The sequence below is a fragment of the Sturnus vulgaris genome, chromosome 3 (assembly GCF_052056855.1).
Source record: "Sturnus vulgaris isolate bStuVul1 chromosome 3, bStuVul1.hap1, whole genome shotgun sequence".
Lineage (NCBI taxonomy): Eukaryota > Metazoa > Chordata > Aves > Passeriformes > Sturnidae > Sturnus > Sturnus vulgaris.
This window is the reverse complement of record NC_142245.1, coordinates 3093214-3116495: the sequence shown is the minus strand read 5'-3', so window position 1 is coordinate 3116495 and position 23282 is coordinate 3093214. Positions and strand designations below refer to the sequence as shown.

The 23282-nt window shown below is 43.9% G+C and overlaps 1 protein-coding gene across 2 annotated transcripts; it reads right to left on the bottom strand.

Moving 5' to 3' along the window:
* Positions 1-1501: 1501 nt before the first annotated feature.
* Positions 1502-22491, bottom strand: HAO1 (hydroxyacid oxidase 1). Of its 2 annotated transcripts, none has more exons than XM_014895076.2 (8): positions 22277-22491; positions 16122-16273; positions 9476-9731; positions 5987-6162; positions 5448-5539; positions 2742-2900; positions 2399-2468; positions 1502-2021 (listed from the first exon to the last, which is right to left on the bottom strand). In XM_014895076.2, exons 1-8 carry the CDS (start codon positions 22411-22413, stop codon positions 1951-1953), a joined length of 1113 nt encoding a protein of 370 aa, XP_014750562.2. In that variant the 5' UTR covers positions 22414-22491; the 3' UTR covers positions 1502-1950. The 2 variants fall into 2 exon arrangements, with proteins under 2 accessions (XP_014750562.2, XP_088016862.1); XM_088160736.1 differs by lacking the exon at positions 22277-22491 and adding an exon at positions 17310-17437.
* Positions 22492-23282: the final 791 nt, after the last annotated feature.

Genomic DNA, 23282 nt, shown 5'->3' with positions numbered 1-23282 from the left:
ATTTGGCTCTAATTTTGGTTTTTAATGCTTGTCTAGTCTTACTAGGGTTGAACTGGAAGGCAGTCAGACGATTCTCAGATAACAGGCAGGAAAAAACAATGTAAACCCCTGATCCCAGAGGAACTAAAAACAGTGAATTACGCACAAGTAACGAAACCGGTTTCCTCAGCATCACAACTTCTACTGAACCACAGAGTTTCAGAACTTTCCTCCAATCTGGTTGGGGCAAAGACAGGAAACTGCATCTTCTGAGCTTTAGAAATAGATCTTAAACATGTAAACATAAGATATTATGCCGCTGTCTTTTAAGTAACATTTATATTATCTCAAATAAACAGTCTTGCCGAAGTTAGTCTGTAATTGACATCTGACACAGTCCACATTGCAACAGATATGATAAGTGCAGTAAACAGCAGAAATTATGCTTCTCTGTGCTCTGAGAAACATTCATATTTCCTTGCACAGATAAACTTTATTTTGTTGCTACGCAACTCTCACACAACAGACCACATTCTGCAGTAAATAAGAGTACAAATTTTACAACTGGAGGGCAAGCATGTGGCCTTTTGGGTTTTCTCCCCATTTCAAGTTCCAGCCCCAGCTTTAGTTCACATTATAATATTCCATCATTTCATTACAAAGCTGCCTCTAAAGCTCAGTAAGGGATATTTCAAACCAAGCAAAGTGGGAGAGTCAGAATGCACGAGGCTGATGGGAAACAAATGGTGGAGATGGTGATGTCAGTGAAGCCATGAAATTAAGAGGGTTTTCTCTTTTTTAGTCTTCTTTAAAAATGAAGATTACATTTTCACAGCAAGATATTCAAAACCTATGTGTCCACTCCCTGTTCCCTGTGAAACTGCCACACCTGCAAGGGAGGTGAGACAGGTGAAGAGCTACCTTTGGTTTTACCCAAGATGAGAACAGTATATTCTTACCTCTTTTGTTCTTTGCAGTTGCAAAATTTCTCCTGAATTCAGTGGATATTTGGATTGTTTAGAGAACAGAGGCACATCCTGAGTGTCTCTGCATCCTCATCACAAGCAGAGTGAAGAACACCAAGATTTGTCTGACTTAAGGGTGTGCATGGAAACTCAACAGAGCCACTAGGCTCTTCCCAAGTCATGGGTTAATACCTCAGTTATTCGAGTTTCCCTTTGCACATGGCTGCAAATTCTACAAACTCTCCCAGGTAGCGTCAGCCTTCCCTTGCCACTGGTAGCTAATCAATCCAGGTGACAAATGTGACTCGGAGCTCCAGGTGGATGCAGCTGGCACAGTTTGGGTTACAGGGATGTTGATGCTTGAGCCAAGGATCTGACGTACATGCAGTGCACGTACATAACAGCTGTCTGACTGCAGGGGGGCTTGTGCCACTTACACAGCTCCATTTCCCCACTTTTGCTTTGCTCTTTGCTTCCTTCCAAGCAAGAGTCCTCTGGGCTCCTACAGCCTACGTGCCACAAGCCCAGATGCTTATAAAGTCACTAGGGAAAGGACATTCTGTTCATAAGAAAGCAAGATTAATCTCTACAATCTGCAGTCTAGTTTCTCTAAACAGTGAGCAAGAAGCATCTTTTGCATTTTAAATTTCAGCATTTCTGTTTGCTATCAAAACATTTCTGTTTATAGTTTCACTTTAACAGCTAAATTACTCCCAGGCATAGAAATTAATTATCAGCATTTGCACATACACATTGAAGTTTCTATGCTGGTCTTGGATAAAGGCCTATCTCTAATCACACCTCCCAGTGTAGCAGCTTTCCTTAAGAGCCTGAGAGATTTGGAAACACCTGTAAAATTTGCTTTGAGTCCTTTCTTCAACAAGTGATCTCCTACAAAGCAGAGTGTTCCCTCAGTCAGGATTGCAGGAGGAGGCCCACAGAGGGAATGCAGTCGGATTTTGTCTGGAAGCACAACAGGCAACACACAAGACAAGAGTCTTCAGACCTAAATCTTGGAAAACAATGCTTGATGTCTTCGGATCAGTGTCCTGCCAATTTCTTCTACTCTCCGGCATCCTGGAGGAGAAGTTGCAGATCAGTTCAAGCCCCTGATTTTCCAACCCACTCTAAGCCTTTTCTTTCTCTGCCTCATAAAAATCTACATTCTGTCAGATGAAATCCACCCCTTAGCGACCAAAGATTTGCCACTAGTTTTCTGTGGATTTATTTCTCTCCTTGTGAAAAAAAAAAACCCACAAAGATAATGTTTTCACCTAATCTATTCAGTTCCCCATTTATAAGGCTGGGATAACAAGTCTTTTTCCAATTTCTCCACAGACTAACCTGTTTAGATTGCAAACATTCCCCTCGTGCAAGTTGCTATAGCATCTTGCCTGGGGCAAATGAAAGCTCAGAGAAAATGTGATTAGGGAGAGGAAATGTTGCTGTCCCACCTGTCAGTGCCATTGCCAGGCGAAACTCTTCCTTCAGCATCTGCAGAACTTCTTTTGCTCCCTCTTCACCCTGGGAGATTAGGAGACAATGTGAACTGTTACATATACGTGTGTAGGTATAGACATGTATACCTGTGCCAAGAAAAGTTTTATGCACAAACATAAATTCCTGAGGGCTGGTCATAGGAAATTTTAGCAAACAGCAAATCAGATGATCAGGATGCACACAAACAGATCACACACGTGCTCCTCTGTGCACCCAGGCACACACATGTGCATGCAGTAAGGCTGAAGAGTCAGTGTAGGGATCTAAAGTCGTGCATTTCAGCTTTTCCTCACTTACTTGATAAGCCAATCCCCAGAGGACAGGTCTCCCAACGAAAACAGCTTTGGCACCAAGAGCCAATGCCTTGAGAACGTCGGTGCCTTTTCTTACACCACCATCCAGGAACACCTCCACCTTCCCCTGCACAGCCTCCACGATTTCAGGCAAGACATCAATCTGAAAGAGAGAAACCAGGAACACAGCTTGACTGCTCCTGAAACCCTATTTATTTTTGGAGCCAATTCTTACACATAGGATCCAAGCTTTACAGCAGCTTAATGAGCAGTTGCATGCCTAAATCTATACCCAAATAACACAGCTTTGTATTGAGAACCAGCAGTGACTTTGCAGGGTAGAAGGTACATGCAAAGGTCAAATGTATTTGGAGAGTCACATAAACAGAATGAGAATCAGCAGGGTCTCCCAAAATGGCCATCTGACCCCATGACACATACCTGACACAAGCCAGTATCTGATTCTTAAGCAGAATATATGAAACAGCAGCACTGAGGAAGCCTTTTGGTGGTGTTACTTCCCAAACTTCCAGTCTTCACTAGTTTGGGGATGAAATTGAATCAGCTCACTTTTTAAATAATCATCTTTGTTTCCCTGTTTAAATTTCCCATTAGTTTATCCTGAGGACCAGCTCAGGAGCCCAGAGGCAGGAACTGTACCTATAGACAAGGAGGGAGAGAAACACAAGCCTGGAGGAACTTAAGAGCTGGCTGAAAAATTTTAAATAATGCATTTTCCCTTTTGAAAATGCATCTAATTACGGGAATGACTATAGAGAAAAAACTTCTTAACATAGGAAAAAATTAACTTTCCTCTAAGTTTTGAGCAAGGTGGAGAATAATTTCTTTCAATGCACATGTATGTTGCTTTCACTGAGCTCTGTTCATCCACTTTCTCAGCTTATCCCCTACACCAGTGATACAAGTGAAGGGAAGAAGTATTTTTGCTGTTCTCAAGTTCCAAGTAAGTAACCAAGGAATTAAGTAATTCTTCTTGCCATGCAAGAGGTCCCAATGAAAGGATGAGCCTTCTGAATTCAAGCCTGGAGCATTAATTACAAGGCAACTTTTCCTATTAGGCCACCTAAATAGTTCCTATTCATGAAAATCAGGAAAGGAGCACCACCAGAAGCCAAGTATTAAGGAGACTGGAAGCAGTGTGTGGAAGTAAGACAAAAGACACACAAATTCACATCTTTCCAATACGGATGTAATTAATTTCCTTTTTAATGGATAAAAATGACTAGAAGATGGGGGGAAAAAAACTTGAAAGTACAGTTTGTTTTTAGATTTGGATTAAAATTTTCTTGAAGTTTGGCACTTGCTGTGATTTTCCCCCTCCCTTTGGTTTTGCTCTCTTGCCAGACATATTTTGGATCTATTTCCATATCCAGAGACCACTTTCTACATCCTGACAAACTGTACCAACATTAAAGTGCTCTAATAACTAAAGCATGATGCAAACCATAATTAAAACATAGATTTCCTCAATGTGTAACTAGACACTAGAAATATTGACCAGCTTGGGTTCAACTCACGATCTGAAACCCCACAAAACTGAAGCAAATTATTATGTTTCTAAATCAGAACCATTTAACATGATCTGATACAGATACATTATAAAACCAGCATTGTGAAGTGTTGTTCTTTGTACCATAAATCCAGGGAACACATCAGCTTTAGCAGTTCTCCTCTGTCCTGTGGTGTGGCAAAGGAGTAACCCCTAACAAGGAGTTTGCAAATTTCTCTTCTGCTGCAGCTGTCAAAAATTAATTTTTATTTCTTGAGCTCTTCCACGTTCCTCAAAATGATGTTTTTAACAACTTTGTACGTTGTTGCTGTTGGATTACCTCACACACTGGCCTGCCCAAGAGTTTTAAATACTCTCAATGAAATTGGGGAATACATTCCCAGGAGGTGACAAGAGGACCTGTTCCCCTCTCCCTTCAGGGGACCATCATGGAAAACAGGAGGTTTTTCATCGAGAACATATTGGAAATACTCAGAGAGGCACAACTGGGCTTTGATTCTCCTCCCTTTCATTCTCTTTTTATTTGTGCAGCTTTCCCACACCAAATGAAGCAAGATGAGTGATGACTGGAATTTTGGGTTTTTTCCTTCATCCTGAGCACATACTTTTTCATTTTCCTTTACTTCTTTCTCTTTTGCCGACTGAGAAATTCTCAAATCCCTTTCACCTTTGGAAAAGTCATGGGGTAGCACGACAAGGAAAAGGAAAAAGGAAAAACTGTAATTTAATCACTCGCTCCCTTTTCCAAAGGTGAAAATACTTGAAAGGAGAAAAATGGAGAGTTTCATTCTGCCTTTAGCTGTTCCTTAACTGTAATTTTTTAGAAGCCTCCAAAGAATATTAAAAAGGGAAAAACAACCCTAATACAACCTTCAGTGTGCTGCAAATGGCAACAAAGGTTTTTCAAAAAAAAGAATGAGGAAGAAGAAATGAAAGAGGAGAGTGGAAAAAAAAAATTCTGATTTTCCAATTTGATCTACCAAGGAAAGGCTGTGTCTAACACAGAGTACAATGTGACATACATAGAGAAGTGGAGAGAGGTTGTTACTCATGGCCTAAGGCACAGAACACTTATTCCAGGTTTTTCCTCCAGCTTCCACATGTTCAGAGAAAGCAAACAAGAAGCTAAAAGGCAGAGAAAATGAGAGATTACTAGAGCATATTAGCATCAATACTCACAGTAGCAGGGACCCCATCAAGCTGTCGTGCTCCATGATTTGACACCAGGATCCCATTTACCCCAATCTTTATAGCTTCCTTGGCATCATCAGCTAGGAAAAAAGCCCAACACCACAATGAGGGAATCACTGAGAAAACCATTGCCAGCTCATGCAAAGCCACCTTAGGGCTTCAGCCTTCCAAAGCCTTGCCTCAATACAGAAAAATCTTTTATCTTTAAGTACTAAGACCAGAAAAGTAGTTTGAAATGTTGGAGCAAAACTTTTATCCCTTTGGATCAGCAGCCACTTTGGTTGCTTAGCCTTTATTTTCCCCATTATCTTCCAGAACTCATCAGTTAGAGATTCTTTTGCCAAATGATTTTGTCCACTGCAAAATTCTTGGCAAGATCATATTAATGGTGGTGTTGGTGACAACACCAGGCACTTATTTAAAAGCAGCTGCTTCCACAAGCACCTTCCCTGGTGGCTTTCTAACAGTGCAGGAGGAAGTGACAGCTCTTCCCTTGCCTTCCCCTGGGAAGCAGCAGAGCTACACACCCCTGAGGATCCCTTTCAGCACGATGGGCAGCGAGGTCAGTCCCCGCAGCCACTTGATGTCCTCCCAGTTGATGGTGGCATCGATGGCCTCAGCAACGTACACAGCCAGCCCGCTGTTTTCTCCAAAGTCTTTCCCTGAGGAAAATCCCAGGTCATTGCTCGAGAAGTTGTTTAATCTAAAGTGACAAAAAGAGAGAAAAATAGTCTGAGGAAGATTTGCTGTGGCCACCATCGGTGCCAAATGCCAGCATTCAATATATATGAGTTAAAGCTTTGCTGCCCTGCAGGGCAGGAACAAAACCAGGCTATCCCAGCATGGCAGATCCCATTCCTCAGTGAGTCAAATCCTTGGGCTCACAACCATTTGATAATCAACATATTACTGGATCTTTAATGGCCCCTCCAACCCAAGCCTTTGTATCTTTCTGTGATGGTTTTGTGATAACTCTGGGGCAAGTTTCTCTGGCCCAAGGTAATAGTCTGACCTCTATAGCAAAAGAAATAAGGCTGGGTTTTGTTTTTCAAATGCAGAGAATTCAGCTATGAGAGGAATAGGGAGGTAGAGGGGAAAAGGAGGAAATGAAGTTTCTTTTAAACTCAATGAAATAGATGGATGTGCATAAAGCCTTGCAAAGAATTCAGAGTTTTCATCTGTTCAATAAGGCCAACAGCCAGCCTGTTTACCTTGTGTCCCTTTTGTACATCTCCTTATAAAATGCAGGGAGGGAAGGAAGCTCATGTGAAAACATTGCTGTTATTTGGGTTTTTCAGCAGCAAAATCTCACAGGTTCTAGCACATCCATGTCCCAATTGCCCTGCTCTTCTGAAACTGTGTCCTGTTCTACATGGGGTCATTTAATACTCACATTTCACATTTTGGGGAGTGCATGAGTGTTTTTGCATGGAACCTGGCTGGTTTCACTGCTGATTTCATGCCTGCAACAAGCAGCATTTCACATGGCTTTTCTGTTCAGCTCCAGGCCCAGAAGCAAACGAGAAAGGAGCGGGCTCTCAGCAAGATCCAGCTTTTCAGCTGTTGGTTTGTGGAGGGTGGGGTGCCCAGAGAAAAACAGAACCATGGATAAGATTATATAAATAACTGTTGTTTTTCTTGGCCTGGAAAATGCAGATCAACACTTGGATGAATGTTGCCTTACATACATTTCAGAGCACAATGGCACCTTGTTGTTGCTTTGAAACTTTGTTGAAAACCCGAAGCCAAGAAAAAGTTATCACATAAATGAGCAGAGCCCTGCTCTAGGAGAGTTTCACTGTGGCCTCTGCAACAAAAGCACTGCCCAAGCAACACTCAGGAATCTGCAGTGATTAATTGGAACCTTTAAGGATTACTCCAATTTCATGTGATTTCATATGGTTCATTCAAAACCTTGTTATATTTGGGCAGGTAGGGTCAAAGTGCTTCAGAAACGTTCTCCTGCTTTCCTCAAATGCCTTTGTGTTGTTGGACTTGCATTCAAGAACTCCTCAACCCCTTAAAATTCTATTGCCCCTAAAAAATCAGCTATTTAAGTAATTGTTAAATTTTATCTTTTAGAGTAAAAGGTCAGTGTATATTGATAGTGGGCCAAAACCAGATCTCTAGCACAATTACCATACAGGCCATACACATACCAGTGTGGTACATTTTCATGTTAGATGTGTTAGGGCTTTTTTTGTTTTCTGGTTCTTTTCTCCTAAAACAGTACTTTAACACAGAAATCAGGGCAGAGTTCAGGTTGCTCTGTCAACTTTCATCTCTTAGCTGCAAGCACAAGTGCACAGGGGAGAGCCAACACCCCAAGCTCTGGAGGGGTTTTTGCCAGTGAGGCAGAGGATCAGATTCACTGCAGAGCCCCATGGCTTTTCTTCCTTTTGAATAGTGTGGAAATGAAGAAAAACCTCTACACATCATTCTTGCCAAGTACATGTTACAAACAATGTGTTTGTAGTATAACACAACAATCCTTGGAAACATAGGAAGAACAATTCAATTTCATTGATAATAATCAAAACTAGATTTCACCCAGAACTCACCTCAAAATACATTAAGCTGTCTTTTTTTTCTCTTTCTCTGTCTCTCCATTTTTGTGTTCATTTTCATGCTCCAAATAATTCTAACATGTGCAATGGTAGACTGTGGTTGTTACCAAGACCTAAATGCAAGAACCTCACAAGATTTTCAGCTTCAAGTCCTGGATATCCCATCAAGTAAATATTCTTCCAGACAGTCCTTGGCTGCTAGAACTGTGCCAGCACTTCAGCATAAATTTATCAGGTGAGTCTCTACAGCTTATCAATTCATATTTACAAAAAGCCAGGCAAATCAGCACCATTACAACACCATTGTAAGGTTCAAATTCTGGCTTAACTCTGTTAAAATTGAATTCCTCTTTGGCCCTGCTGTGGGGAGGAACTAGAACTAGTGCTGAAATGAATCATGATGCCACAAATGTCCCAAGACATACTTTGGGTTAAAAATTGCCCTCATGGAGAATTTAGAAAGACTGATACCCACATGTTTCTGTATCTGAGTGAAAGAATAGTTGAAGTTGCTCAAAAAGGGGCCCTGCAGTCGGTAGCAACATGGCCCTGCACCCAGAGCAGTGTCATAGGATGACACAGAAGGAACCTTAAGATCTTCTGGTAAGGAATTTTGCCCCACTAAGTCCAGGACCCTTTTGGAACCCAGCAAGTTCTTACATTGACACATCCATAAAGAAATGCCCCATATTGCTGGATCCCAGAAACCTGGGATTTTTGAGCTTTCTGTGCTTTCTGGCACTGACCCCCTGGAGAACACTGCTTTTGACCTAAGGCTTTGGAGAAGACTTCCAAATTTGAGTGATGGAGTTAAAGTCATGGGTGTGTAGCCAAATAGAAGTGTGCAATTTCACATGGTGAAGGGTTTTAAATTTGAAGTTATTATAATACAGTAATAGGTATGGGACAAAATGAAAAATTTGGGGTGGTGTCTCTTTTCAGTGTTCATCTTCCTTTTTCTTTATGGTTTCAGGTAGTAGTTTGTGGTTGCACTGAAGGTCACAGGAGTTTGGCTATTAGATCAAAAGTATAAATAATATAAGTGAATTGTTGATTCACTTATATTGAACTATTATTGAACTGTTTAGCTTTAAGAAACCTTGTAGCTAGCTAAGTTCATCTCCATTTTGCTCGCTTCTAGCTGATGGCTACAAGTGTTGCTGAACTTTCCGTACTTTAGATAAGATTTAACAACCAAGCCCGAACATGAGAAAATTCATCTCCATGTTTTTTAATCCTGGCTCTGAATAAAACCAGAAAAAACTCCAGACAAACCACTAATTAAGTAGTGCAAAGCACCACTGCGTTACAGCACATGTCTGACTTCAGCAGCCCGCATCCTCACATTGCACAGCGTGCAAACAGCCAGCAAAGTTTAGTCTTGGCCTAAAGCAGATCCCAGCCCCGCAGAGCTGCTGCCCAGCACAAAGCTCCCAGCAGCAGAGGTACCTGAGGTGCGGGGGCAGCTGGAATTTGTTGCGGACATCGGCGAGGCGCCGGCCCAGGTACGGGGTGTCCACGGTGACGAAGATCCCTTTGTATCCGGTTCTCTCCGCCCGCCTCACCAGCGACTCCGTCACCTCGCGGTCCTTGTACACGTACAGCTGCAGCCAGCGGAGGCCACCCGGAGCTGCCTCAGCCACCTCCTCGATGGAGGACGTGGCCCAGGAGCTCAGCATCATCCCTGTCCCCACGGCTTGGCACGCTGGAGGAAGGCAAAGTGAGATTCTTTAAACAGCAGCGTTAAAATAATGTGTTGAAAGCTTCCAGCTTTTTGGGATGTTGCTACATTGCCTCCCAAAAATCACCCTCTGCACCGGCTAACCTCACACAGATATGTTTTTATGAATCTATCGCTTACTCTCTGTCACTTATTGTAAAATAAAGGAAAACACGCTGTAGAACTCCAAAATATTATAGAAAGCCTTGTTTTCCTTGGTCTACCACAGTATGCATATTTTTAATGTAAATGGACCTCTGTTTCAAGACGTCATCCCCAGCCCATGGAGGAATTAAAAAGTGGTCTTTATGACAACATTTTATTAAATAAGGATTACAAGCCTCTTGGAGTGGAAACTTATGAACAGCTTATTCAAACAAATTGGTTACACCCTCCCAGGGCCACCAGCCAGTTTTCCCTCACTGGAAATACAGCAGCAATCACCCAAACCTCTCTAGTTCCTAACCATTCCGTTCCTCTCCTTTAAATCACTGGACGTAGTTCCCTCTATATTGGGAATGCACGGGAGGGTTGTGAACCCAGGAATTGCAAAACCCTCACATCAGATAAGGGAGAAATGTAAATGTTATGGTTCAATCTGCCTTTAGGTATCCATTTATTTCCATTTTTGCCTTTTATTCCCAAGTCTACCTCTCCAGCCCTATGGTTGCAAAAGCAAAAATTTAGTTAGAAACTACACAATAAAACATTTTGGGTGAAGAGAAGATGTAAATCACCAGATACATATCACTATATCCTTTCAACTTAGCTGCACATGCAGCAACAGAGAAAATAGTGCTTTTCTCTTATTTAAGATTAGGTTTAAGCAGTGTGGTTCAATGAGAGTTCAGCCATCCCAAACGGGGTTATGGCATTTTCATGCAAGCATGCTCATAAAATTCCCCTCGTCTCTCCTGTGAAGTTCACAGCTCTCTGGTGAAGCACCAGCTCAACACACATAGTTCAGATCTCTCAGGCAAATCCAAAGTTCACAGACAAAAGTTTTTGAAGTTTCAGAAATTCCCAGTTCCAGTTTTCGTCAATCTGTGCTTGACCTTGATAATTTTAAAGCTTATTTGGACAATTTTCTAGACTTCTAAAACCATGAGATACAGAGGCCTGAAGTGCTGCCAGGTTTGGTTGGGGATTTTTTCATACCTCAAATTAAGTTTCTCTAAAAATACACTCCCACTTCTCACACATTTAGCTGCAGTTGAAGAAAACAGAAACAATTAATTTCCTTTAACAACCGTGTTTTACACTTCACTTTTGGGGTGCTGCAAATTATTTATTATTTCAAATCAGTCCAACTACAGCCATATTCCCACAGGATGTTCTTGCTGCAATATGTGACATTTGCCAGAGTTTTAGCATGGGATGTTTTTGTAAACCAGCCTTTCCTCATGCCATTTCATGATTGCTTTTAGTTGTTTGGTTTTTGGGTTTTTTTTCAGGTCTTCTTTCAATCCTGAGCATTGCCCAAAGGACTCATTCACCCTTGTACACCCTGCAGGCTCCTCTTGGGCTCCACGACAGCACAGAGAGTACAGCAGTAGCCACACACAGGGAGCTGGGGAAGTCCATGGAATCAGAGAATGGTAAAAATCTCTTCCTCATCTCTAATCCAAACCTGCCCCCTGGCAGTTTGAAACCATTCGCTCTTGGGGAACTCAACTCAAGTATTTTACATAGCAAAAAATGGGACAGGGTGCACTTGGGAGCTCCAGTGGGGAACAGAGCAGTGACCTTTTTTAGCCCTTTTTACATCCTGAAGCCTCAGAGCATCCTCCCCCCATCTGATGGGGCATGGAATTTGTCCCTGTGGGCAGCTCAGAGGAACAATCCTTCAGGGAGGGCACTGGAGAGGAGCCCAGTTCAAGCCTGCAGATTTTGTCAGGGTTACCTTGTATGGGAATGGGAACTCGCTTTTTTCCTCTAACTGGGCAAATTCCCATCATTTCCCTTTTAGGGGCATTTCCAAAGCCCAGCAGTCAAAACCTGTAGCAGTCAAAACCTGCCCCACTGCAGGCATTTTTCCCTCAATCCACCAGTGAATCGCCAAGCTAAGGGCCAGAGGCCATTCCTTGGGATCAACACGATGTCCTTGTGGCACAGTGGCATTTCTCAGGAGCAGCAGCCGTGTTCTTGGAGCTGCAGCTCCTGAGAAACAGAGTTGTTTAAAGAACTCCACGTTACTCTCTTGACAAACCACACTTGGCTGAGAGACCCCTGTCAGCCTCTCCTCCCTCAGCCCTTACAAAACCCTGCGTGGGAGCAGTGCCTGCCCTCCTCTTGTTGACAGGACACGTTTTGTCAGCTGTGCAGGAAGGCTGGAGGGACAGGGACACGTGGCCAGAACGGATCTGGGATGTGCCTGGCATGCCAGGCTGCCTGGGCACACTTGTAGCACAAAGTCCCCTGGCCTTGTCACTCTCTGGGGGGGGGAATCCAGGCCAGGTCAGCCCAGGCCATGTTGTCCCATGAAAATATTGTCCTCTTCATGACTCTGGCTTGACATTAATTTTAGTATCTCAAAATTAACCTCAGCTTTTGATCACCACAGAGGTAACAGGTGGCTACAAAGTCCCACTATTTTCACTGTGGCTGAGCACAAAATGTAATAAATGGTCAAATCCCTCCTTCCCAGTCATAATCATGCCTGCTGGGCACAAGAAACCCAAATTTCAGTGCTCAGCATCACAGACAGAAAAAGCACAGTAGCAGCCTGTTAAGAGCCAAAGGAACAAAGGTGTTGCTCCCTCTCTAATAGGAATGAGAGAGCTGCCAGAAACTCAGCTAAAACAGAGGGAAAAAAACAGCTTTCCAGTCAATATTGCTGTTCTCCATTTGGCAAAGCAAACAGTGCAGTCACATCACAGGTGATGGTGAAACCCTGCCTGCGTCAGCAGCAGCCTGCAGAAGTGGTTTGAGTGCAGCTGCAGAGGGCAAACACAAACTGCAGCCCTGAGCAACTGTTCTCAGTTGAACTGTGACAGTTCTCAAAAGACCTGCCCAAGAAAACAGTCGGGTCCTCAGCCTGATTTTCAGCCATTCATGGAGAAGCCAGGCACTGCAATGCTGCTGTGGGGGTGAAAATACAGGAATTTTCACTACCCAGTAAGTTCAATATGGAATAAGCAGGAATAGAAACACAAATCTCAATAAAATAATGTGACAAATCTGTTTATAATCAATAAAGGCTGCAAAAACACTGCCATTTCTTGTTTAGCAGCTGGATGGTGCACAAGATTTTGAGTCAGTGGACTCGAGGTGACACAGGGATCACGTTGGTTTGCAAGCACAGCATGAAGTCAGTGTGGCAAATGAAAGCCTTGGAATGGAGAAACAGTGAATCTGCTGATGGACAAGCAAGAAAAAAAAAGATCCCATAGAATCAGAAGGGTTCTATTGAAAAGTGTTTAGAGAACAACCTTTTGCTCTTTAGTGGCTAAGATTATTCATCGAATTTGGCAAATATTTTTAGTCAAAGAGGTTGAAATTGGAGTGGGAAGGATGAGAAAAAAACACCTAAGTCAAAATGTCATGTGTTGATCTTTTCAAAATGGAAATGTTTTATCCTGAGCTGACACTTTTGTTTCAAAACAGAACTATAGCTAAAAGCATTAGCCAGTAGGAAAATGAAATAAAACATTATGTTTTGGATCAAATGAAACATTTCAGTTAATCCAAAACAATTTTCCTCCCAATTTTTCAGTTTCTACTGAACAGAAAATCCATTCTTTGGAAAATTGCCACATACACTGATGAGCTACAACTAAAATGCCAGGGAATATACTTGAAGGAAGACCTAGAAAAACTGGGATAACTGCCAGGGTGCATGAAATTTTTTCAAGGACAAGAGAGCTTTCTCTGTAAGGAAGGACTCCTGCTACATTCAGACATGTCAGAGAAAACTGAGGAGCAAGCTTATTACAGCCTGCATAGACTTTAAATTAATAAATGAATTTTTTAAAAAGTCCAGATAACAGGAATACAAGTAAACCCAACACCTGGATTTGAGTCTGTACAAGGTTTGACAATGATTGTAATTTATTCTGCTCAGAGTGGGGTCACCTAACTTTTGGAATAACTTACATTGTGTTGGCTGGCCTGTCACCAGCAGCTCTTAAAATGACAATTGGATGTTTTTCCTAGAAAAGATTCTTTACTCATGCAAAAGAACTGCCCATGAAGGGGAGTTTCAGGTGAGCTGACAGCCCCTGCCCTGCTCTGGGAAGGTGCACACTCCTCTCCACCAGCTTGGTTGCTGCAGGAGAGCATCCCTCAGGAAGCAGCAGCCCCCAAAACCCTGACAAGCCCCAGAGCAAGAAGTTGTGAAGGCAGGGAGTTCTAAGGGGCACCATGACATGCCCTTGTCCCTAGAGGGGACATTTACCCTACAACACGTGGGCAAACCTGCCAGGAGAGCAGAGCAGTTCTAAGCAAGAGGCTTAAGCTCCAGGAAACTGCTCAAGCATTCTTCTCAAAACACCAGGAGTTCAGGGAAGGAGCTGTCATGGCTCTCCTCAGCACCCTGCTCTGCAGGGCAGCGTGGTGTGAACCAGGATTATCTCCTGGGGTTCAAGGCCAGCCATCAGACTCAGGGCACACAGGGAGGCTCCTTTGGGAGCTGCTCTGCCCCCAGCAAGAGCCAGGGCACAGGCTGGGAAGGGGCAGGACTCAGGCCACGCTTCTCAAGGATCATGGTCACAGCAGAGGCACCACCTCAGAGAGCACTTCCTGCACACCTGAGCCAAGAAAAGCCAGGCTTGTGGAGCATGCCAGGCTCTGCAGAAGCCACAGCACTATGGATCAGACTTCCTTGGCTTGTGCAAACCGATGGGGAAGCTGAATTAAAGCAACCAACAGTTTGCTCACTTAAACTCTGGGCTACCTCTGGAACAGAAGTTGGATGTGGCAAAACCCCTGATCCCGAGTATCCCAAGTTAAAGAGAACCTTTAAGCCAAATGTGTACTTTATAGCTAATTCCTGTCATCTCATAAGGTCAAACCAAAAGTTTGGCACTGAGTGCCCTGCTCCACCTCTAACAGCACAAAACTAAAGCCATTTTTTTCTCCCCCAAATGCCAATGCAAGACAGAGGGTGTGATTTAAATACTGCCCTCCTTTGAAAGTAATGAAAAATGCACCAGCTCAAATGGATAAGTTTACTGGACCACACATTCCAACTGGTGCCAGTACACCAAGCTGTCCCAGCTTGAAAACCCAGGAACATTAAATGCAATAATCATGTGTTAAAGTTTGAAAATGTGGTATTCAGCCTTATTGTACCACTCAAATTCACATGCCATTGTGGATTTATGCCTTAAAACGTGGCCGGGCTGCAGCAGCAGTGGGAATTTTTGCTAGGAAACATCCTGGATTTTGTGTTTCAAATCTCGCTCTCACCATTGCGTTAATATGTTTGCACTAAATGTTTCAGAGTTTCCTCCCTGCACAACCTGGCCCAGAACTAATCCACAGGAACTGCCAGAGGATGGGACAGCACCAAGGAGCCCGTCCCAAAAACCCATCAGAGGTGCTGGAGCGCCATCGCGTGGAATGCGCTGGTACTTACAGACAGGAACAATCGCGTCGGCTTCCTGATAAAAAACTTCTTGGGAAGGGGAAAAAGGCAGTCCCAACATGCTGTAAAATTGGAGAGGTGTGGTTTTTTTTAAAGATGGCCATAACCCACCTCCGTGCACATGGCAGTTATGAGAGCTGACAGCAACTCCCACTGCAGGGCTGAGAATTTGACTCGCTTCACACCAGTATCTGCTGCACTGGGCATGGAAATGCTGTTAGATTAATAACCAAGCCATGCACAGGATTTTTTTTTTTTTAATATATATATCACCTATTTAGGTTTTGCACCCTTTTTCTTTCAGCACTGGAGCACTGAAATGCACAGTCTGTAACTCGAGTTGAAGGAGTAGGTGACAATTCCCCAGCTGAATTCTGGTTAATATCCTTTTAAGCTGCATCCTCTGTGCTGGCAAACATCTTTGTGCAGCTTCTAGCCCAGAGGATCCCTTATCTCACTGCCTCCCTGGGGTGCTCTCAAAGAGCTCTCTTCAAAGCAAGGATTTTTGCCAGGCAAACAAAGGCCTCGGAATTTCTAGATCAATTCTCTAATGGGAAGAGTGTTGCTGTGACAATGTTTATAGTGACATAGAATGTATAGGTAAGTAGATAGATGTTCTCAATTTTATATGCGACAAATTATTCCCATTCTGCATCCTTCATTTCACGGAGAGAGAAACCACACTCAGACGAATGAAACGGTAAAAAACAAGTGTGACAATCCAGCCGGTCACCCTGAGCAGCAGCAAGGAGCCCAGCCGGGCTGCCCTTGGGACATGCGGGGCTCACCTCTGGCGGTCGCCGTCTCTCCGTGCGGGTGAGCCATGCGCTGCATCGCGGTGGCGGCCACGCACACGGGCATGGTGACCCTCTGCCCCAGGACTGAGGTGGACAGATCCATCACCGACACGTCCCTGAGCACCCGCGGGTACAGCTTCCACCTGGCACACACACACAGATAAATCGGATTGCAAACGGCTGCAGCGTGGGGGGAATTTACAGTTCCCAATGGGCAAGAGCAGGTTTTCCTGCTGGTACATAGTGGCAGAATCGAAAACAAACCCCTGCACGGAACAGGCAAGGAGATACCAAAGAGCAGAGACTGAAAGAGGCAAAGATTCCTTGAACATTATTGCCTGGTATTGTCTGAAAGGAAAAACGGGAGCTGTAAAACAATGAGGTTCATGGTGGGTCTCAACCCCCTTGGGGAAAGCCTTGGGGCAGAACTGGGTGCCAGATGCTGTGTGCAAACAGGAGAAGTCATCAGCCACCCTGTTAGCCCTTCAATGGACTAGGGAGCCAAAAGACACGGGATTATTGGATAACACAAGGCTGGCCTGCGTGCTTGGAACTCCCTTTTCCAAAACAGAGCAAACTAAACCACACTTAACCTGAAATTACAGTTTACTGCAGCATGTCTGCACACACAGAAATTTACTTTTTCCTCCCCACACACACAAAACAGCATCACAAGATCATAATCGCCATTATAGGATCAACTAGACACTATAATATCCAAAGTTTTATGAGGAGGATTGCATTCCTGGGAATACCATGGGACTTTGCCCCATCATCCAGCTGTTGTCACAGCACTGCCGCCACTAGAAGCCACAAGAGGGGGTGCAATACCTGGGGCTGCCTCTGGAGAGCTCAGCCAGGCCAAACCAAGCACCAACCTCTCACTGAGACCTCCCTCCCTCTAAAAGGGCTCCCATGGCTCCTGAACTGTAATTACAGAGAAGAATTTAAAATGTGTGGTCTAATACTGCTGAACTTGAGTAACTGCTCAGCACCAGAATCCTCAAGACTGATAATATTATACTGACCAGCACAGAGAGAAAACCAGAGAGTAGGGGTGAGCTTGAGCTTGTGTATTAAAATGACATTTCAGGGAATAAAAGACAAAAATCTCTGGTTTATAGAAAGATCAAGAGACATTTCCCAAAAAGCCTGAGGCAGAGCCAGGATGAGACCCACCTTTCTGAAGGCCTGGAGCTTGGGGCCATGCCAGCTCTCCAGGGAGGAGAAGGACACTTATGATGCTTGGAAGGAGATGTGTGGCTGTGGAATTCAGCTGTGCTGCTCAGTGCCAAGACACACACGGCAGGAACATCTCCTCACACTTGTTTTCATGCCATTGTAACAGTTTGTTATTTTTCAGGGGAGGATGGGCTGAGGGTGGGACAAAGAAAACATGACTTCTTTCTTCCCCCTTTTTTCCTAATACTCATTATGAAGGCTTCCACTCTGCTCTGAGGTATCTTTTCCCAGCAAAGAAAGAAAACAAAAATCCCGTTGTAAACTTGCTCACTTATACAAACCCAAAAGCATACAGGATGTGAAGCATCTCCCTCTTGCCCAGGCTCCTGGTTTCTCTGACCGGTCACATTGGTACCTGCCACTGCCATCTCACAGCCGGCCTGTGAGGGTCAGTCCTGAGGTACAACATCCCTGTGGTGCCAAAATCCTCCCAGCAGTGTATGCAAGAACAATGGTGCAGTCCCAAGCAGAGATCCCTTATCAGGTCACATCCTCTCAATCAGCATCCAGACAGTGCTCCTGACCCAGAACTCACTGGTCCCACAAAAACACCAAACAGGTTCACTCCCTGAGTATCATCATCCTTTAATAAAACCTGATCTTGCTTTGGAAACCCGGGTGTTTCCAGCTCCAAGTTTGTCAAATACTTGAAACCAGGTGTTGTCTGGACAGGGAGATGTCCTTAGCAGCAGGAAGGAAACCTCATAGGCAGCATTTCCCAGCCACCAGGGCACACATTCATTTGGCTGCCACACAGCACCTGCTTCCTCCAACTTTTTCAGTGAAAGATTTCCTGCATATTTTGGAAAAAAAATAAAACTTGGAATTTTTTTTTTTAATTCATCATCTCCTCATCACCCACATCTTTTTCTAGCCAAGTCCACACTCGTGTGCTGCAATCAGCAACAGAGTGAATGCATCCTTCTTCCCAGCTGGAAGCAGGAGATGCCGCAGTGGGGAAGGCAGCGAGCACTCCCAATTTAGGCAACTTCAGCTAAAAGCTGTTTTGAAGGAAGGATTAAAGGGAAGGAAGAGGGATTAATCTTTTAGGTTTTTTTCCTTTTTTTCTCCATGCTCAAAAAAATTTCTGATTGTAAATTACCTTGCAGTAGGGTAAGAGGGAAACACTGGCTGCTTTCAGCTGGGAAAAACATGGAAATTTTCAAATTGCACCATATTTTCAAGCTGTTCCTCGCCTGAGTTTTCTCAAATCCCCTCATGCTGCAGGGCAAAAAGCACATTTGGGAAAAGACACACTGCTCAGGCCAAGCCTAGAACCAACCCAGTTTGCTGCCCTTCTCTCTCCTGCAGTTCCACTTCCCTTCAGAAGGAGCAGGGGCTGGTGCTGTGCCAGGCTTTTCCTTGGGGAAAATTATCTTCCAGCATGTCTTGTACTGGACGGTGCACTGGGAATCTGAGGTGAAACACATCACAACAACATAATTAAATTATTCTTCCAAGCATTCCTTTCCTTTTCTCCCTCTAAACTTGCCAGACTTGTCTGACCCAGTCCCACTCTAAGCCTTGCTTTTTAAACCAATGCTTAAATTACCTCTGTGGCCATTTTCATGTCTTTAATTGCTAGAAGGTAACACCACGTTTGCAGCAAGCCTGCAGTGATGCTGGCACTGCTGAAGCAGCAGCTGCTGTTTCTTGCACACGACAGAACAAGGCAGTTTCTCCCAAAGCCTCTGGGAATTCCATGGCGGGGTGGTTTAGCAGGAGCCTCCACACACCCATGTCCCCCCCTTCCCTGGTATGCCATGCTGAGAGGGGACACTCCAGACTGATGTCCCGAATGCCAACGAGCTGAAGGAGACTCCAGACTGATGTCCCGAATGCCATCGAGCTAAAGGCATCCCGACCTTGTCACAAAAATCTCTTCTCCATTCAGGCCCCTGTGACAACTCGAGAGAGGATTCCAGCTGCAGACAGGGCTGCGATGACATTCGGCATTCCGGGATGCAGAGCAAAGCCAAGGTGAAGGCAGGCAGACAACGGGAATGACATATGCTCTGCCATCCCAAATCATCTTTCCTGGCCTTAATGCCTCACTTCTGCCAGGGCCATTTGAGAACTATGAATAAGAAATACTTCTCTGGCCTCAGCAGGAGCACACTGATGTCAACATCCCAGAACTAGGAGCTGGGGGAGAGTTGCAGCACCTGGTGTTAAACTCCTCTTAAACACTGTCCTTGTGGCTGCAGTTTGTACTCTGGTACTTGATTACACAAAGTACCTGAAGGTGAAAAGGTCAAGGCGTTCATTTTATAATCCAATGAGTATAAAATGTGCTGCTCCAAAAATTGCATGGAGTGTTCCCAAGATACTGCAGGATCCAGCAACACAATCATCCATTAAGAACTAACCCTAATAACAGTAATATTAGTCCTTAAGATCATCTATTTATTTTTCCAGAAAGGAAACCATTTGTTTGCCAAAAAAATAATAAAGAACTCACAGATGAACCCAGCACTGGTTTTCCACCCTCACACCTCACCTGAATAATCCTGCACCATAAAGGTACAGACTAAGAATTTGTGCTTCTGGCTCAGTTTTGTGCTTTCTCTTCCACTTAAAATTATAAATACTTGTATTTAATAAACTGCAAACTTTTACAATCAGACTAAACCCTGCAACTAAGCTTCTGACAGGGGAAATAAATGGGAAACAAAACTGAATTTACTTCTATCTGTCACCAAATTATCTGACTTGGTTATCTTTGTGCCTCGGGGGTGTAAAGTCCATCTGACTTTCTATTTACCCACAAGCTGTAGTCAGGAACAGGCAGAAACACCAGGACTGTGTGAGGGTCAGAGTGAGCAGCATTTCTCCATCTGTAACAGCTGGGCCATGCTTCTCCCAACAGCATCCAAGGGAAAAAGAATTGTTTTGCAAAGTCCCTTGTATTAAATAGGTTCTTATAAACCAAAAAATTAAAGTGCCTTTCCCAGATAGTCTAAGGACTGTTAATGGCAGAATTCCACGTGCTGAGAAAATGGGCTCTTGTTTTACTTCAGATAAATATAAAGGGAGGGAGAGCAAAGACAGAAACACCTCCCAGCCCCTTCAGCCATCCCCACACTGCTGAGCAGGGACCCAGCACTGAGAGACTTTCAGCCACACCAAATATTGATTTCTTTTAACATCTCAGGTCGTTCAAGGCACTGCTAATGAACATCTCCTTCAGTCCCAGGCTGCCTGCAAACACCACAGTTTTGAACCCCTACAACTGGAGAGTTTTATTCAAAATCTAATAGAAGATTCAGGAAAGATGAGGTAAGCCTGAACCCCACAGGCAACCAGCCCAATGTAAGGAGGTCTCTTATCAGAGGAATCCATCCCTGTGGTGGGAAACAGCTTCAGAGCAGAGCTGCCCTTATCTCCCTGCCAACATCCAGCTCTGCTGATGCCAGCACAGCAAGGAACTTGCCCAGCTCTTTGTTAGAATGTCTCTGGCAGCTTTAGATCCCACCTCATCACGATTACTTTCAGCAGCTACAAGTAAAACCTTCACTGCTCCTGCAGTTTATTGCCTGCAAGTACTTCCTTGGAGTGTCCTTTCCTTAATGTCTCATTTTGGTTTTATGAGGGCAAGTAGCATCAGAGCATCTGGAAGCATTAAAAAAGGTACAATAAAAAAAAAAAAAAAAAAAATCAGGTGAGTGCTACTCCATCCTCTCCTGCTCCTATTCACTCCTCAGGGCAATCTTCTGGCCTGTGTTTGAGCAGGGAAATTTCTGTGATATCAGCTTCTGCATGGAGCTAGGAGGTCTGGAATAAGCAGTGGAGGTGAGATGTCTTCTCTTGACATTATAAAGCTTTCTACGTGTGTCCTTAAAGTTAAGGTTCTGGGCCCATTTCTGACTGCAGAAAAGCAAAGCAGGGAGGGAAAAAGACTAAGGATAAAACAGGAAAATCATGGTTTGGTTTGTTAGACTCAGACGAACTAAAAACAAAGCCTTTGCAAGGACAAGTGCAGGGGTTAAATGTCTGCACCAAAGCAGCCCCTGAAGGAAGGAGATGTCAGCAGCTGTTTGAGCAGCTTGGCTGGGCTCAGCTGGGCTGAGGGGAGCAGCCTCCAGCTGCCTCCTTCCCTCTGCCCTGCCTCAGGGACATTTGGGAGTAGGGAATCAACTGATGTGATGCCAATTGTGACACTTCCACTGAATCCCACAGCAAGTGCCCACTGACTTCGTGCTGACCTTGTCCTTCTGAGGCTAAGGGTGACCTGAGCCCGGGTTTTGACAACGGTTCAGGTTGTCAAACAGTCCAAGTCAAAACTGGTTTAGAATAGTTCCCAGCATTTACAGTATCTCCTGGTGAAGGGCTGACCTCCTGCTGGAAACCCCTGAGCACAGCTGGGCCACCCAGGACTGAGCCCTGCCTTTTCCAGTTCACCCCAGAGCTGGGAAATGCAACTCCTTCCTGCAGGGCCCTGCAGCTCTCACCTGGAAAGGCCACAGACCTAACTCAGTTTAGGAGAGCTAAGGAAAAGGTAAAACTGACTAAGGACCTAAAAAGTACAACCTCACCCCAAGAACCTCTTGCTGGCACTGTAACCTGAAATGTAGAAATTTCACTTTCACTAGCTGATTAAATATTGGAGCTGAAGGACTCTGGAGAGAATTTCTGTTAACAAAAGAACCCAAATGCAGCAAAGCTAAAAAGGTGCTAATGGATTTTAGGGACTGCTTTCTGACAGAAAACGTTAGGTGGAGGAGTGAAAGGGGAGAGAGAGTTATCTTAAAAATCAGTTCGAGAGTCTTTTTGCTAAAATAGAAAGAAGTTGCAGAAAATCTGAGTTTTGTTCACAGAGAAAAATCTAAAATTGCACCACATCTACCAATAAAGCAGAACTTACACCCCCTTCCTCCCACCCCAGCCTTCAATCATCCTCCTACCTGGAAAATGCTGCTACATTATCTGCCAGTGTTTCCTGGTCATCGGCCCCAGAGCAGTAATAATCGTACACGGATTTGGGCAGAAAGGTTTTAGCATACTCCTCAAAATCTGCAATGCACACTGGCTTGCCAGACATGTTTGCAGCTCTCACTGGGTTAATTTATTCCCACTTCCACTCTTTTAAACTCTGGAGTTTTGCCTGTAAATCATTAATATGGTACCTCATCAGGATTCAATTTATCTACATTTCTCCCCCTAGAAAAATAAATACACCGACTTCTTGTGTCATATTGGACTTCAGCACCATCTTTTAGTTCTTATGTTAAAGGCCAACCTAGAATATAACAGAATAAAATATGGTAAAACAAGAAAAAAATTAGTAAGCAAGGGAAGAAATATGTAGTTAAACCTCCAATAGCAGGAAGGTACCTTCCCCTCTGTCATCCAAAATATCCAGGAGACTGAAAGCACAAAGTTTGCTCACACCCAAAAAGCAAAATCTTGATTTAGATGATTTCTAAAAGCAGGTCCCAGCCTGCATCCTTAGGGTAACACCTATCACAGGTGAGATTGCAGTTATTTCCATTAGAATCCTGGGTACCAAGGGCAGCTTCAGAGACCCAGCTGCCAGACATCCTTGGGCACAGGGCTCCTGATTTTCAGGTAATTCCATCTCCACAACCCAGAGAGCTCTCGTTTTTCTTAAAATGTTAAGGGGTCAGATGCATTCACCAGCTGGAAATAAAAGCATCTTATCAAAGAGACAATCCTCATGCAAAGTGTAAAGTCTTGGTTAACATTTCTAGATTTCTCCTTGGTTTCAATTTTAAAAAATATGCAGAGTTTGCAACAGGTTTACACTAATTGCTTAACAGGGAAATTAAGAGTGTATCATGTGTATATAATACATTTTTTCAGCTGCAGACTGCACATTAATATCAATTTACACAGAATTACACCACAAGGCATTTGTAACACATCAGTGTCAGAAACAACTCAAATGCA